Source organism: Ananas comosus, linkage group 7 (assembly GCF_001540865.1).
Source record: "Ananas comosus cultivar F153 linkage group 7, ASM154086v1, whole genome shotgun sequence".
NCBI classification, from domain to species: Eukaryota; Viridiplantae; Streptophyta; class Magnoliopsida; order Poales; family Bromeliaceae; genus Ananas; species Ananas comosus.
Window position 1 is genome coordinate 3,900,747 of NC_033627.1, and position 18,597 is coordinate 3,919,343.

Here is an 18,597-nt window from a genome sequence, read left to right on the forward strand (position 1 = left end):
TCAGCTCAACTCCATAAAATATATTTATTTATATTTATAACTATGAAGAGTATACGGAAGAGTAAATCCGTAGATTACGAAGTTTTGGCAACAAATAAAATTAATCGTGGGTTATGATTCGTGGAGAAACGAACGAATTTTCATCTCATATTTATACCTCGAATTACGGCTAAAAAAAGATCCAGTATGAAACATTACTATTTTCGAAAGCATGTAGTCGTAGAACTTTGTTTACGAAGGCCTCGTTGGAGGGCCGAGCATTTTGTATGGCATATTTATCCAAAAATAATATAATAATTGATTGGCAAAGAGTATTATTATATTGGAGCAATTGCTTATATACTTTTAAAAAAATTTTGACTTTTAAATTTATCCTTTTTAAAAAGCTAATATTAAAAATATCTATTTTACCTTCCAATCTATTTCAAATATACCTCTAGAGTTAAAATTTAGCAATAGCTGTTATCTCTATAAATTTTTTTTTTTTTTTTTCAAATATATCCTTCTATCATTACCAATTTTTCTTATTTACCCATAAGTTAGGAGCACAAAATTTATTTTGATTTTTAGTATTTTTAAATATACCCTTCTACAATCATCTTTTTTATTTACTCTTGAGGGCAAAAGAAGCATTTTGATTTTTTTTAACCTTAGTAAATATTTAACTAACATTTAAACCAAATTAACTAAACTGGTGGTAACTGCAGAGATATTTTAGAATAATAAAGGAATATACGAGGAATATATTGAAAAAAAAAAAGTAGTGATAAATAAAATATTTTTGAAGTTTTAGGGATATATAGAAAATTATTTTATATATATATATATATATACCCAACTTTAATTAGAAGTTTTAAGACCTGTGATGAAATTCAAAACTCCCCACTCTTTAATCTCTACATTCTATGTGGAATTGGGCGGGATACCATTTATTTTCTTTTTATTGACTATAGAGAGGTCTTTCTCTCACATTGTGATTCAAAATGCATCATGTGATAATTCCCATTTCATAGGTATTAGATATGGGACATAAAGTTTCTCTAAGGAANGAGAAGAAAATTTTCTTTAAATTTTTTTTGAAAAACCTTTTTTTAAATTTTAAACTTTTAAAATTAATAAAACTTAGCATTTTTATTTTTCTAAAAAAATTGAAAAACAAACATAGTAGTTTCCGTACAAAAATTTACTAAAAAAGATAGTTTTTTCTTGAACCAAATAAGTGAAAAATTTAAAAAAAATCGTAAAAATTCTTTTTTATTGAAAAAAATTTTCTTATAATTTTTTGAAGAACCAGACGGCCCCTATATAGCTTTATGATTGTAACTGAGGTGCTCTATGATTGTAACTAAGGTTTCAAGTTCGAAGCATAATTATTTTATATTTCTGACCGAATTTTTTTTTTTTTTTCCTAATAATTGATGGAGGCGGATAGCTTTTTATCTTTCTCTCAAAGCAAAAAATCGAAAAAAATATACTTGAGATTTTCATAAAGAATTAATTGTATGTTATGTTGTTGATATCTTAGCATTTCTTAATTATAATATAATGTCTTAAATCATATATATATATAGAATTGATATATATATATATATAGAACTAGGCTAATATACTATTGATAGCACGAAGCATTTAGTGCTACCAAGTTTTCCACCATTAGATTAAGTGATGTGCGGTTAGAATGACGTGGGCCCCATAGGATTGAGTGGATGGTTGATTGAATAGTATGATCTAATGGGTGAAAATGATCAAAAGGGTAGATCTAACGGCGAATAACTTGGTAGCACCAAGTGTTTCGTGCTATTAATAGGCCGTGTCTACTATACTATTATAAGTATTGGAGTCCTTGTCCTCATAAGTTGTTTTAAATGATGGTGCTTCCGAATCGATGATCCACTCCGTTAAATATGATTTAGAGTATTTCAAATTTCTAGAAAATAAATTTCGTAAATTTTCGAAATCATAATAAAGTCATATATGTTGATTATATCAAAATAATATTTCGAAAAATCTGTCGCATTACACTTTTGGCACTATAAAATGTTTTGGGTCTAACCAACAGCCAAAAGCAAGTTAACAATAATTTGATAACATCAAGTTAAAATAATATTGAAGAAAGAATATATCTTTTTTTTTTCAAAAAAAAAAATGTTATCCAAGGAAACCTTTGACTTGCAGTGTTTGGCTTTACAAATGGAGAAAATCTATTATATCGCAGTCATATCACATCATCTATAATCAGTCAATCATATTTTTTTTTTCAAATAAAAATTAATAAAAATATTTTTCTAAATATTATGATAGGATGGGTAAACTCCAAAGATGCATTTTGATTGGCTGGAGATACCACTTCACTAATGTGATTGCTACATTTTAGAGCTTTTCCGCCCACAAATGGTTCACAAATTTATCCTGGCAAAGAGTGGTATGCTATTTTCTTTTGTGATAGAAATAAAAGCAAAAAAGGGTGATGAGCTAATTAAGAAAAGGAAATGTGTGAGTAATAATTAAGCAAANGCAAAAATTAATTTCTAGAAACTTCAAATGCGCTAGATCAAGTCTAACGGAGCCGATCATCGATTCGAAAATTCCATCATCGAAAACAGCTCAGGAGCACGGAGGCCTCCGTGCTCCTGAGAGCACAGCAGCCCTGCTCTATATATATATATATATATATATATATAACTTGCACAAAATAATATCAATGTTATAACTCTTTTGGCAGAGTTGGGCCGAGAAAAAGGTCTAATGTTTACGACTCCTCAGTCATCTATAAATTAAGATACCGTTGTTTTTTAGAGAGAGATAGGTAGCACGCTACCCGCTTCGTTTATTTCATTTAGAAATAAACTTAGCTGGAAATGTGAATCAACTAGGATTCGAACTTGGGTCTTGGGTACCAACCAACAAGCCCTTTGCCACTTGCTCTAGGGACGGTCGATACACACGCACACGAAAATAAATAATAATAATAATAATAATAATAATAATAATAATAATAAAAAAAAAAAAATGAGCTGCTCCCATCAAATTGGCCATTGAGGCTTTCTTGCACACACAAGCCCATGCGGACACGTCCGATCGGTTTATCATTAAAACGTGTACACTTTACATTAAAATATTTAAAGTTCAAAAATATAACTAAAAAATTTTGATTAATTAATTAATTATATAATTATAATCGTCTAATCAAATCAAATTGTAGAATTATAGTTGGTTTATTTAATTAAAGTTCATTTTAATTTTTTAAACTTTAAATTAATTTAAAATTTTAACTTGTATCAAAAAAATCTATAAGGGTACTTTAAATATAAATATACTTTAAGAATAAAGGAGTATTTGCAATCGTATGCTATATACAACATAACTAATTTTTTTTTTACAAAAAAAATGTTTTATATTTTAATATTTTAATAATTCAACGAGGACATCTCTTATCAGAATCTATTGGTTAATTCACACAGTAATATTATCCCAAATTACTACAAAATATCTAATAAAGTATTAGATAATGCATGCATTTTCTTTATAGCAGAACTAAAGGGAGGACATGGCTCTTTTATCTTTTCACTTGCTCGATAAGCGTGTTCTTGATTCATAATTTTTTTTTTTTTAGAGATAGATAGCACGCTATCCGTTTCGTTTATTTCATTTAGAAATAAACTTACCTGAAAATATGAATTAGATAAGATTTGAACTTGGGACCTCCGGTACCAATCATCAAATTTTTTGCCACTTGCTCTAGAGACTGTCAGTGATTCATAAATTATGCAAGGACAAAAGTGGTGGAATCAAAAAAATTAGAAAAGGAGAGTTACTATCAAATTAAAGTTCATTATTACACTTTTTTGGTGTGTGGGTGACAAAAAAGTGCCTTAAAAGAAAACAAGTTCCTTGACACCTCACAATTGACACTATGGGCTAGTGCTGCTTCTTTAATAAGCGCTTCTTTTTTTGTGAACTTTGTTATCCTAAGCATGGTCTGAGCCTTATCCTTCTTTTTCTTTCTTCTTTTCTTTCTACTTTTTTAATTTTTAGATGTTCTAATCTGATTGTGTCTTCAGTTCTACGTGCACCTGATACTACTGGAAGAGTAATACTATTTTCGCTCCAAAGTTGATCTGTTTGTTTTAGTTTCACTTGTACCTGATATTACTGAAGAATAATATTATTCTCGCTTTAAAGAGAATTTGTTTGAATCCGAACCATTGGGACTAAATCGTTAAGAGTTTTAGAAATTCTGAAATAGTTTGAATCTGGACGATTGGGACTAAATCGTCAAGAGTTTAGAAATTCTGAAATAGTGAACTTCACATACCATTCCCCCCGCCAAAAAAAAAAAAAAAAAAACTAGATGCGCATTATGCTCTTATCTACTTGTGTCTCATAATTTAACTCGTATGAGATAGATCTTTTGCTGTATTCTTAAGTAGATGATTTTCATAACTATACTATCACAAAGTGGCCGTTGATGCATCATTCTTTATTTCTTTATATTCTTCTTCTTCTTTTCTTTTTCTTTTTGTGACCTTAGTTGTTTTATTAAAATTCTATATAAAAGGAGAACCAAACGTGCTCCGCAGTTGAGCCATGTCGCCTCCTTTAATCATCTCTTTTTCTCTCTTACGTAGGCATGTACTTATCTTTACATCACTCTCTGGAATAGAGTGTGCACCTACACATCTCTCTCTCTCTCTCTCTCTCTCCAAAGAAATTTTCACCTCTTTCTCTCACAATCCCCCTCTCTCTGACATAGCTTTTTGTGATGCTTTTCCTAAAAAGACAATGAAAATTATCAAGGTAAATATTCTTTTTTTTTGTTGAGAAAAAGATAGTAAACAATTTGTTTTATTCAATAAGAAAAATAAACTTAGCGTCATGAAGAAGGCAAATGACGCCTCCTGAAAAGAGGAGCAAAATAGAAAAAGCAAGAGGAAAAAATCAAGAAAAAAAAATCGAGAGCGAAAAGAGAAAAGTGGTTGTTCGGAAAGAAAGTGAAAAGGTTGAGTAAGTGTAGTCGTAAAAAAAAAAAAAAAAACAGTTAATAACAAAATTCGAATCAAGAATTCAAGAACCTTCTGATCTTTTTCTTAAAAAAAAAGAAGAAAAAGAACCTTCTGATCCCTGCTAAGACTTGTAATGGATTAGACTAGTAGTTTCTAAAAATAACATTATTTTCTTCTGATCAAACCGCCAACTAATTGGCCACTAATATAGTAAGACCTTTTGTTATCGTGTATGTTGGTTTAAATGGGTCAGCGTTCTGCCTTCTGGTGAGAGGCTATGTTGGGCCGAGTCATGTTCGAAATAGTGTGAAACTAGGTGGGCCGAGTCATGTTTGAAGTGGCGTGAGGCTGGATGGGCCGAGTCACAATCGAGACCCGAGGGCGCTGTATCTATACACTTTAAGTGAATTGGTTGCATATTTCTAACAGCTCGAACTTTTAGGATTAATGGTTAGCACCAACGATCCGACAAGTAGTATCAGAGGCAGAGGTCACGGATTCGATTTCCGCATATTGCAAATGTATCCAGATGCTGGAGGGGAGATTGTTGGTTTAAATGGGCCGAGTCATGTTCAAAGTGATGTAAGATTAGGTGGACTGAGTCACAATCGAAACCCGTAGGCGCTGTATCTGTACGCTTTAAGTGATTTAGTTGCATATTTCTAACAACTCGAGTTTTTGGGCTTAATGATTAGCGCCAACGATTCGACAGTGTAGCGCACAAAAATTGCTTATTGTTTCTCTCGCACTTCTTCTATATATATTTTCTAGTGTGTGGAAATCTTTGTCTACGCAGAAGAGCATAAACCTGACGTATGTGCACTTTGTGAACAAATGGTCGCACAAAGGACGCAGAGTTGGTCACCTAACTAACCCCTTTTTTTTCTTTTTTTTCTTTTTTTTTTGGAGATTGTCACAAGTTAGGAGTCCTTTTCTTAATGTCAACCATACAAATATTTCAACTTTGACGGATATTTTAAGCTTGAAGAATCGCAGGCTATTCACATCTCTCAATCCCCCATCCACTATGAAGCTGAAGCTGTAAAGAGAGTTAGTTAATTTATTCTTGCTACACCAATTAAGCTTTCTCCAAATTAAAAGGTGACATTTTATGCATAATTTGGTGTATTTTAGGAATGAAAAAAAGGAATATTCAAGGTTTCAAATTCTATTATTTGTCCCCAATCATTTAATCCTCTACAAGCCAGGTCCTAAATTTTTCTTTTTCAAATTCTATTAGTTGTAGCAGATTGTGATTAAAACTATTTGATGAATTGAATGTGCTTTCATACCCAATACTTGGAGGTCACGAATTTGTTACTTAGCATAATCGGGAATCAAACTTCTGACCTCAAAAACTACAATTGGCGTAGGAATCACTAGCCTATTCGATCCTTTTTACATTATTAGAAAATTGAATTTGAACATCTTATCCTTCTATTGGTTTCATTCAATCCTGTTGGAATAAATGAGCAGCGAAAACTTACAAACTGAATAGCCAACATATCCAGAAATCGGAATCGGATCATGTTGCTTGTTTTAGTAGTCTTCTTGGATCGTCCTTATCTCGATGCTTTTAGATCTCCCATACATCTCGCCTTCTCCTATGCCTATGCCTCGAATACGTCAAGTCGGATGCGACGGATGTAAATCAAAGAGGGCTACTAGAGTTCTCTTTTATGTCCACACTGCAAAACTCCGGAAACATAGGTGGAAATCCCAAAGAGAAAGAAGAGAGAGAAGATATCTTAGATTCTTTTTCGATCGTTCATACGAGAGAAAAGTGAACGTATTTATAGAATAACGGAACTCCTAAATATCCTGAATATCATCAAGAAATTAGGATAAGTATTAGGATTGGGATATCCATAATAACTATCCATTAGGAAATACGTTTCTTATCTAATAAAAAATATATAATTTATTATTATCCTTAATATATTAGGAAAAACCCCAATTTATATCTTATATGAATCGTCTTAAATTAAGACCCATCGATATGAACATGCCATATGACTATCTATATTTAAAGATTTAGAGTTTAGAATTTAGAATTTAAGATCCTAGTTTTACTCAAGTAAAAGTATTTTAAATCTCTTATACATGAAAAATTTGTATGAACAACCAAAACCATAATTTTAGATTATTTCAATCAACCACTGCATCATAAATTTTATTAACCCAGCAAGGCTTTTGAGCTAATAATAACTTAAGGGTAGGTCAACGTGGACCCGGATGTTGACTAAATCTTTATTTTGTCTAGTCAATGAAACAAAAGTCAACCCTATTTCTAACTCTGGTGAAATTTAGTCCAACAATCATCTATGTAGAATTACATAATTTGTCACTTCCATCACATAAAAAAAAAGGCTCTACATCAAGCCACGTCACCGTTTAACGGAGAAATTAACCAATGGAATTATGCAAAATGTCTAAAAAGAATATTAATTGGACGCGCCCGATGCACCGTAAACTAATTCTGAAAAAAAATATAAAACATAAATATTCATAATATAATAAATTATTTAAATATTTTATATTATACATATTATATCATATCGATAGAATACATAATTTGCCACTTCTATCACATCAAGAAAATGACTGGCTCTATATTAAACCACCTCGTCGCTTAAGGAAGGAACCAATAGGAGCATGCAAAATGTACAAAAAGAATTTATAAAATAGAGTACAAAATTTGCCACTTCCATTCCATCACATCAAGAAAATGGCTCTACATTATACGGCATCACCGTTTAAGGGAGGAGCCAATAGGAGCATGCAAAATGTTCAAAAAGAATGTTGGACGCACCCGGTGCACCGTAAAACAACTCTAAAAAATATATAAAAAATAAATTTCATAATATAATAAATTATTTAAATATTTTATATTATACATATTATATCATAAATTATTTTGCAATATTAATCATGAGATTTTTCAACAATCATCATATACTGTATAGCGTATCAAACTTTAATATACACTAGGTGCAACGAAAAGTTTTTCCTCTCTCTATTTTTTTTTTTTTCACTATAGAGAGTTGGCTCATGTCAACAATCACGTGTTCCCTTCAATTTTCTCACTTCAACTTTTGCATCTACCCGGTTTATTAAAATATAACATCCACTAAACATAATTTTAATTATTAAAATTCTAAAAGTAATTATAATTTAATAGATGTGATCTACATCATATAAAAAGTCTATATATATATATATATATATATATATATATATATATGTATATTACAAATTTTAAATTTCAATAAAAAAATTTACCAGTTGTATATATAAGATATATGTATACACCAGGTGCATGAAATAATTTTTCCTCCCAACCCACTTCTCAAGATAAAAATTGTCTGGACTAAGTTTTTAAATATTACACACATCTACCGTTATTGTTAATAATTCATATTATAAGATTATAATATAATTAAATAAATGTGATCTACATTATATAGAAATTAAAATCTATGTATAAAAAATATCAAGGTTTAAATTTATATATTGAGAATTTTATATTGAGGGTTTTAAATTTTTATAATATATATTAAAATTTATAGAAATTAAAATATTTAAGTTGACTGAAATATTATCTACCTGCTGCAAAGCGCGGGCTCTGTACTAGGTAATTTAACTAGGAGGAAGAGAATTAGTGGTCCAATTTTGTAGAGGGTGTATACAATTTGAAAACCAGATAAACTAGATAAATTTGGCCAAGTACGCTACAAATAGGGATGCAAATGGATCCAGGTTGGTGGAGCTCCGCCTCGAATGGATTAGTAGCCGGAAACTAAAGATAAGGAAAAAATGTTAATTCGTTCCAAATCCAACTCGATCTACCTAAAAAATAAAATATGAGGTGGGGGATCCGCAAAAAATTTGCTAAAAACTCCCTCCTGTCGCTAGTTCCACATTGAGTGGTAAGTTGGACGTCAAAAAATAAAATAAAAATCAATTCGTTCAAATTCATTCCGACTCATCAACAAAACAGGACTGACGGTGAAGGACCCCTCCCACTCCTATGTCTGCTCCATTTGCATCCTTAATAATAGCAAAAGCTAATAATAAATGACGGAGAAAAAGAAAAAGAAAAAAGGAAGAGGTTTTAATAGATCATGAAAATCATATGCCAATTTTAGGAGGATAACATTGCATAGTGAAGAATATGTAGATCAGTAGCACTAAAATTAAAGGCAAAATCAAGTGAGATGGAGTAAGGGGCCACTTGTGCTCATAGTTGAAACAGTGAAAGTGATTGATTCAAAAGGTGTGAAAAGAATAATGTTAGGTTTAGTAATACAAACAGTAAATTTTGTCTCTTTGGATGGATTGATAAATACCATATACCATAGAAAGAAGAAGATTCAAGTGATTCTAACAGTAACTGGTATCACAACATGGCAATATTCTTGGAGAAGGTAATTATTTGTTGAACCTGGTCCACCACGTCAGTCGAAAACTAGTCTATAATTGGTGACCTCTTAAAATTTGGGTGTAAACTTTCAGAGACGCGGTTGTCACGGTAATAAAAGAAATATTATTTATGACTGGAAAAATAAATTTTAATATAATTTGAATTTCAACATCTAAATCCTTTCTGTACTGTAAATTACAATCAACAGTTTATTGTTATCTATTATTAACAATGACTATAAGTCATTTCTAGTGCAGATCCTTTACCACAAATTCAACACTCAAAATATATATGCACGTATTTTTGAGGCATTAATTGTCTCGTATGTGCTGTTTAGGGAATGTTTGATTTCTCGAAAAAAAAAAAAAAAGGGAAAACAATTTTTTCAAATTTTTTTTTATGGAAAGTACTATTCTTCAATATTTTTATTTTTTAGAAAAAAGTATGAAAAATGAAATCTGTAATTGTTCATAAAGTCTGAAAAGAAAAAGTTTTTCAGAAAAATTATTTTTTGGTGATCAAACAGGCAAAAAAAAATATTTTTCCGCTAAAAAGCTATTTTTAAATAATATTAAAAACACCCTTTTAGCACGAACAGAGGGATCAAAGCTAGTTTTGGTTGAACAAAAATTATGTGGTGAGCCATTGCATGGATCAGTAACGTACAAATTGCTTAAATCATCTCTGCATTTTTTTTTTTTTTTGGGGGGGTCCCCTATGCTTTGGATTAAATTAAAAAAAAGTGAAATACTGGTGTACCCTTCTCTAAAGTTTAAAAATAACTTATAAATTTCACCAAAATTTAAGTTAACTTATATATCCTTTAAAAATTCTAACACCTTATAAAAGAATACACTCAATTAAATTTTTTCATTAAATTTTCTTTAACCGCCAATCTCACTGGCCCAAAAAAAGTAATTTCAGATAAGAAAATTATCTCTTACCAAATTACATCTTTCTTTTTCATCCAGTTTTAAATTATTTCGTATTGAGAAGAAAATTTTTTGTAAAAGTTTAACTTCTTTGCTATTTGAAAGTTACATTATACATCAAATGTTAAGTTTATAAAAAAAGGTAAAATAATCAACCTACTCGGAAAGAAAAATAAAACAATTTCTTAGATGAAGAAAAGAAAAGAAAGAGAAGATAGAGAAGAGAGAAAAACTAAAAAAAAAAAAATTAATGATTGATGAAAATTTACAAGTTTAGAGAGGTACAAGTTGATTTAAAATTTAGGGATAATTTCATCAATACCCCTCTGAAAAATCATAATTTCATGGATAACCCTCTAAACTGAAAAATATCATCAATACCCCTCTTAAACCCAAAAATATTCACAGATACCCTTTAGCTTAACTTTCAGTCAAATGGTCGTCCAATATTTTATAAATACCAATTTTACCCCTAGCAACAATTTAAACATTTAATATTTAAGATTAATTATATGATCAATTTTTAACATTTGAATCACATAATAATTTAACATTATTTCTAAAATATTACAATTAAAGATCCATAGTCTATTAAGTGTGATAGTTAAATCTCATTATGATTTTTCGCTTTTAAATTATACATAGTTATAATGCAATTTGTCTATAGTAGAATTCAACATTAACTATTTAAAGATTTATTTTTAAAAATTTTATTTAAATAACTCACATATCTCATGCTAAAAATATTTTGATATCAAAATTCTCTATATTAGAGTATTACTTATATGATCTGCTTAAACAAAATTTTTTTAATTGAAAATTTATTGTTAACAATAAAGTAAAATTTTATGAAAACCCTCTCATCTATAGTTCACTTCGACATGATCGTAACTCAGAAAAGCGTGAAATTTGATTTTCAGATAGTTTAAATGGTTTATATCATATTTAACGGTGCTAATTGTCAATTTGGAAATCCTATCATCGAAAACAAATCATAGTAACCCAAGTTGTACTACCGATAGTATTATAACAAAACTCTTTATATATATATACCCTCTCAACCTAAGTGTTTTTTTTAAAAAATTTTAGCAATTGAGTGTTTTTTTCCAACAAAATTAAAAATTTTATCAAATTCATGCGAGGGATCTCAATTAAAAAACTTTTAACTAAGTAAAGTCAAAATAAAAAAAAACTGATAGTTCAAGGTCTCTTTTAGTGTTAAAAAATAAAACTTAAAGGGTTCTAGTTCAAAATGATTTACAAGTGAGGGGTTTCTTTATTTTTTACCCACTAATAATTAGTGCTAGAGATATTATTTTTAAAATTTAGAAGGGTACTTATGAAATTACCCCTTAATTATTTCATTATTTGCTATCAAAATAATACCTAACCTTTTTAGGGCTAAATTAGTCATTTTGTAACTCAACTTTTATTTAACCCAACTTCAACCATAGTTTTAGTAACAGTCGTTAGATGGAAGGGTAATTGTGAAAAATTTTTGCATTTGAAGGGGTATATATGATATTTTCAACTTTGTAGGGGTATTTATGATATTTTTATATTTGAGAGGGGTAGTGGTGAAATTGCCCCTAAAATTTAGATAAATATTATAAGTTATTTTTAAACGCTTCAGCTTCAATTAGCAGGGGGAGGAAATCTACTATGTATTATTTACACTATATTATCGATAACTAGCCAACTCTCTAAGTACAATAAAACAGTGAATGTAGAGAAATTGTATTATAAAATAAAATTAATTTCCTGTAAATATATATCGAATAACAAATATATTCTTATAAACTTTAATTTTTTATATTTATTACTATAAAAGTTCTAGCATTTTTAAATAAACCCCGATGTTAGGATCCGTTAGAAAAAATATAATTAGACATAGATATAATACTCAAACCTATTAGTGAATAAGTTAAATTGACCTTTTCACCTCTTTTATTCTATTTGTGATGTTAGAAAGAAAGAAGATGACCGTTAGAAATTGTTGGGAGAATATTTCTGTATAATGCTAACAATTTGGACTTTTAAAAAAATATATTTGTGAGGGTGAAAATATTATTTTTTATTTTTTGTTAAAAAATAAATAATATTCTAACGATAACAAATTAGATTAACAAATATGAATATTTACTAAACTTTTGTAAAAATATATAAAAAAATAATCTTTATCAAAATATATTTAATATTCGATATATTTAGGCCAATTGCATAAAAAATCCACTAGTTTTGGGCTTTTACAAAATGGGCCATCTTTTTCATTTTTGCAGATTCGGTCTGATTTTTTAGCAAACTGACCATAATATCCTTGTACCTTTTTCTCTCTCCTCTTTTTTTTTCTCTTGTTCTTTTTTCTTTCTCTTCCCAGAGAGAGCGGTGGAGGCAGAGGCGGAGGCGAGAAAGACGGGGGTGTACGGGCGGAGGTGCCGCAGCGACCTTCGCGGCTCCGATGTCGGCGGAGAGGCGTCGTCGTCGGAGGCGAAAGAGAAGAGAGAGGGAAAGGGCAAGAAGGACGAGAGAGGGTGAAATAGGTGTCGTCGTCGGAGGCGGTGGAGGAGGGTCGGAGAGGGGAAGAAAAAAATTTGCAGCGCGGTCTCAGCGGGGTCAGAGGCGAGGAAGGCGGGGAGGTGCGCGAGCGAGGGTAAAGATACGCTGGACAAAACCGAAGCAGGCCGCCTCCGCCTCCGCCTCTGCCTCCGTCGCTCTCTGGGAAGAGTAAGAAAAAAAGAACGAGAGAAAAAAAAAGGAAAAAGGTACAATAGTATTTTGGTCAGTTTGCTAAAAAATCAGATCGAATCTATAAAAACGAAAAGATTGTCCACTTTTGCAAAACCTAAAACTAGTAGATTTTTTATGCAAATGGGCCATTTATTTATAACAAGCTGTATAAATTAACACTAACAAAAAGAAGAAAAAAAAAAAAAAAAAAAAAAAAAAAAAAAAAAAAAAAAAAAAAAAACGGATATGGACGAAATGGGAAAGGCATTACAAGTGGCCCACCCAGTCGGGGTCTGAAAAGACACTCCGGCACTTGGATTCTCCCGAATCAACGTGGTCCCCACTCCGCCACATTTTTTTTCTTTTTTTTTTTTTTTGAGCAAACTTCAAATACCACCCTTATAGTTTTACTCTTTTAATTTTAATACCATGTGATTTTAAAAAATAAAACAAAGGAAATAACAAATTTCATCTCCAAATAATAAATAGAGATTATCAGATATATATAATTCCTTTAATTGTTTAAAATATACAAATATATTTCTAGTAGTTGACAGTCGTTAGTTGACCATTAAATTTTGACAGGTAGGATCATTATGCCCTTACAAAAAATAGTTTTTGTAAATTTTTTTTTGAATAATTTATAGTTCACATAGAACAGTATAAAAATTAGAATAAAAATATTAAAATTAATAAATAATTTTTGATTGACGATAATGGTGACTTTATAGAAAAAACATAAGTGAGTAAATTGATCAACTAATAGAGAGAAATATCTTTGCAAACTATACTATTTTGGAGGGATATTTAGTATAACTAAAACTTTGTGGGAATAAATATGTAATTTTATGACTTTATATATATATATATATATATATATATATATATATTATATANTATATATATATATATATATCCAATTAACCCAAACAAAAAATGATCGAAAAACACATCAAATCTTGGCCTTAAAAGATTGCAGTGTATTAAAATCCGGTTTTATCCCTGAATTGTAAAATTTACTAATAAGTCAACTGAAACGATAAATAATAAATTTAATTGGTTACAAAATAATAAAATAAAATGAACAGGAAGTGAAAATCGAGACAAGTAGCAACAATATTTTATAATATTGAATTCCAGAAAAAGAAATGTTAGGACTTTTATAAATTATGAATTTAAATATTAATAAATTATTAAATATTCTACATAATTAACTATATTTTTCTAATGAATTCTATCATTAAGGGTATATTTAAAAACGTTAGGATTTTTGTAGAAATAAATATGAAAATTTAAATTTTATAGGAATATATCTGTTATTCGATATATTTATACTGTATGTAATTAATCCTTTTATTTTTAGCTTTCTGATTGTTTCGAATAGGTTAGCACCCGTTATTCGGCCTTACAAGCTAATCAATTTTGACAAAATTTAAAATATTACTAATTATCATAATTGTGATTATATTAAATTTAGGGTAAACTTAAAAAATCACCTATGTGGTTTCGCACTTTCTTAGTTTAGTACCATATTATTTAAAGTGTATCATTTTAGTATCTCGTGGTTTTATTTTTTTTCTTTCCGTTAGTATCTCCGTTAGCTCTCTGTTATCTTACTTATGATTTATCGAATATTCATTTTAGTACCCTGTGGTTTACCAAATTTTTATTTTAATACTCTGTGGTTTTAACTTTGTCACTGATTTAACAAAAAAATTAATACAGAAAATAACGAAAAGAGAGAGAAAAAAAAATCACACGGTACTAAAGTAGCACATTCCAAATTATAGGATTCTAAAGTAAGAAAGCGTGAAATCATATTTTTAAATACAGAGCACTGAAGTAAAAAAATACGAAACTACAAGAATAATATTTGAAATTTTTTTCTTAAATTTATGAGAAATTCTATTTGTATATTTTAAAAGAATGTATATCTTACACTATCATTCTGAAATTTAAAAAATTTTAAAAATATTTTAGTAAAAAAAAATTAATGTGACGAGAATTCATAGTGAATGAAATGAATATAAATGAAACATTCCCACCACCCGGTCAAAAAGGTACTAACGGAAAGCGGAAATTCTGGGGGAGCGGCGACTTCTCGCAGCTCTTGTTTACTTTTCTTTTTTTCTTTTTTTCTTTTTTCTTTTGATTTTTTAACTTCAGCGTCCAATAATTCCCTGTGATCAGTTCACCACATCATCCCACGCACCTCACGCTCTTTTCCCTTCATTCAACGTCCACTCCAATATTTCTCCACTTCCCGTGATTTTGCACTTTTTCACTTTAGTATTCTATGATTTAAAATTTATTAAGTTAGTATTATATGGTTTTATTTTTATCTTTTCTTCAGCTTTCTATTAATATTTCATTAGATTATATATAAAAAATTTCAGATTTTCCATCTAGTTTTATCGAATATTTACTTTAGTATCCTTTAGTTTAAACTTTGTTACTGATTTAACAAAAAAAAATTAGTAGAATCGATAATAAAAAGATAAAAATAAAACAACACGGGACTAAATTAATACACTTTAAATCACAGGATACTAAAGTGAGAAAGTATGAAATCGAAGAGGTGGTGTTTGAAGTTTTTTCTAAAAATATATACAGTTAAAAATAACAAGGTGCAGTGTACAGAATGTAACCATGCACCAGGTTCAGGGGAAAAAAAACCATCTTCTATCTTAGGGAAAGAGCCAAAACCGATCTCGTCTCCTTCCCCCTTTACTTCCCCCACCGATTCCACGCGTTGAATAAACCTGTGCCAGGAATTATAAATAAATTTAAATGCAAAAATAAATAATGGGCCTATAATAATAAAAAAAAAAAATAATTTTACAATGTTACAAAATATAAATAAATAGTCTCTAATTAATGCGTCCGTGACTAAAAGAGAAAGGCGTAGTGAGGAGGCCTGTGATTGTGCTACGCTTTCTCTTTTGTCTCCTTTGTTTTTTTTTAAAAAAATTATAATTTTATTTTTATTTTGTTTTTTATAATTTTTTTTTTTTAGATTTTCTATAAGTAACTTCGTTTACCGAGGACTCGGCTTCTCCTCTGTACTCTTCTATGTTTCTAGTGAGGTGAACTTCTCGTTTTCTCTCTCTCTCTTTTATTTCCAGAATTTTCCAAAAAGAAATATAAATAAATAAATAAACAAAGTAGAGATCTAGAGATTTGGAGAGAGAAAGAGAGAGAGAGAGAGAGAAAGTAGAGATTTATTAAGAGATTTGGAGAGAGAGAGAGAGAGAGAGAGAGGAGAGAGAGGAGAAGAGGCGACTCGAATAGGTAGAGAGCGAGGTGGAGAGAGAGAGAGAGGGAGAGAGTGGGGGGAGGAGAAAAATGGCGGAGAATGGCGGGGACAAGATCACGATCGGCGTGTGCGTCATGGAAAAGAAGGTGAAAAGAATCGGATTCTGATTCCCGTTTCTTTTGATCCCCTTTTTTTCTGCTTTTTTTCTGCTTTTTTTTTTCTGAATTTTCTGATTCTTTTTTGGGCAATGATATTCGGCGACATTGGGAATGCGGATGCTAATTATCTCTTCTTCTCACCTCGGATTCTCGTTTCTTTTGATGTTTCCCCTTCTTTTCTGATTTTTTTTTTCTTGTGATTTTCCGATTTTTATTTGCATTGATATGTGAGGATATTGTGAATGTTGTTGCTAAATATCTCTTCTTTGTGGATTCTTGATCACTTGTTTGTGGATTAAATAGGTGTCCTCCTCTCCCATGGAGCAGATTCTTGAACGGCTCCGAGCGTTCGGCGAATTTGAGGTATCGTCAGATTTGTATCTTATTTGATGATTCTTGAGAGGAATATCAAATTTGTTTGTTCTTACTTTTTGTTGATTATTCTTGTTGTTCGTCTGAGAATACCGGGAATAACTTTTTGGTTATTCCAATCTTTTATTCACGAATCCTTTGTTTTGTTTTGTTTTGTTTTGTGTCTTGATGCAACATATGCGAATCTTTGCGTTCGTATGATTGAGACGTGCATACGTAAGTTGCATATGTGTATAGTCATGTATGTATTTATGTTTTTTTGTGCCTGAATGGATGTGCATGTGTAATTCGCATTCATGCGAGTAGAATCATTCAAGTTGGAGATTTGGAATTAAATTTTTATTGGGAGTAGTTCTTTGTGCAGGTTGGGCAAACAGTATTCGAATTTGACTATTCCTTTTCTGGGTTTCTTTAGATTTTCTGGGTTTCTTTAGATTACATTAATTACCGCGGTCGATATGAATTGGAAATTTCTTGGGTGATGTCCTTAAGTTTTGGTCACTTAAATGAGTTTTTGAGGTGTTAATAATAATTAATACCCAGACCAAGGCTAGAATACTTCTAGAGGACATAGCTCTTCTTTAAATTGACGAGACGGATAGCCATTTTATTATTACATATTACCTTGAACATTTGAAGTTTCTTGAAGCCAAAATCATAATTTTTGAATGAACTTTTTTTCATTGCATCAGTTGGACAAAAAAGAACTGTGTAAACAAGGCTTTAAAAAATGAGACAAGATTTTTGATGTGAGAGAAACGTCCAGTGATCTTGATTTGGATATACAAAACTATTTTAAAATAAAAATCAAACAAATTGGGATTGCTCCACACTGTTAAATCTCCTCATATAAGCCATTAGATTGTTGATTTTGAGACAATTGATCTTTAGATAGGAGATTCTCACAATTTTGTAAGTATGAGTGATCATGTGGTGATGTAGACCATCCATTCAAATGCTTTAGTATATATATCTAGAAGTATCAAGGTCTAAGTGCTTCCAAATTTATGCTAGCTTAACTGTTGTTCTTTTTTTCTTTTTTTTTTTCTTCTTATATAAATAAGTAATGTGCTGAGATTTTATTGCTGTTATGGTTTATGAGTTGCTCACGATTGCTGTTCTTTAAGCTAATTGGTGTGTGTTTATTTCTTTGGTGTGTGTTTATTTTCTTCTTAAGATCTTGGTTATGCATCATTGCATATGCATGTGCATGCATGTACGTGTGCCTATATTTGTGTCTGCATGTGAGAGGTAATGGTGTAAAATCACGCTTTGATGTGGGGACATCGTGGTTAATGAAGTAAAGCACCTCAACTGATGTCTGTTCTGAGGGAAAGTCAATGCCGTTGATCAGTTGACACGGAGGATAAAAATTGTAGTTCAATATCCGGATCATAACTTTTGTAGGTGAGAGTAATGATCTCTAGGAAAGAACCTTGATTTAGAAGGAGAACATAATTCTTGAATAGGAAAAAGTTGCACTTCTCATTGAATTAGAAAGGTAACCTATTAATCGTCAAAATTTTGCCTTTTCTTCCTCCGGATAATATACTTATTGAATTTTGACAATTAGGTGGATCTGCATTTCTCTGACACATGGGCAATCTGAGCTTGTTATGAAATGATTCTCATTTATCCTTAAGGTTTAAGGATCTGTTGGATAAAAGTTGAAACTTTCTTAGTTGCTGGTCCTGTTCATGATGTATAGGTATTTGTCTTTTTCATG

The 18,597-nt window shown here is 30.3% G+C and overlaps 1 protein-coding gene across 5 annotated transcripts in view; it reads left to right on the forward strand.

The window, feature by feature from the left end:
* The window catches only part of LOC109712933 (inositol hexakisphosphate and diphosphoinositol-pentakisphosphate kinase 2-like), a 31,852-nt gene continuing 29,547 nt past the window's right edge, over positions 16,293–18,597 (forward strand). For all 5 annotated transcript variants that reach the window (XR_002217001.1, XR_002217002.1, XR_002217000.1 and 2 more), the window contains exons 1-2: positions 16,293–16,487; positions 16,803–16,862. Coding sequence is in view for 1 of the 5 variants with exons in the window: in XM_020236751.1 (XP_020092340.1) it covers positions 16,431–16,487; positions 16,803–16,862 (117 nt within the window). In the remaining 4 variants the exon portion in view is untranslated. The remainder of the gene's footprint in view (positions 16,488–16,802; positions 16,863–18,597) is intronic.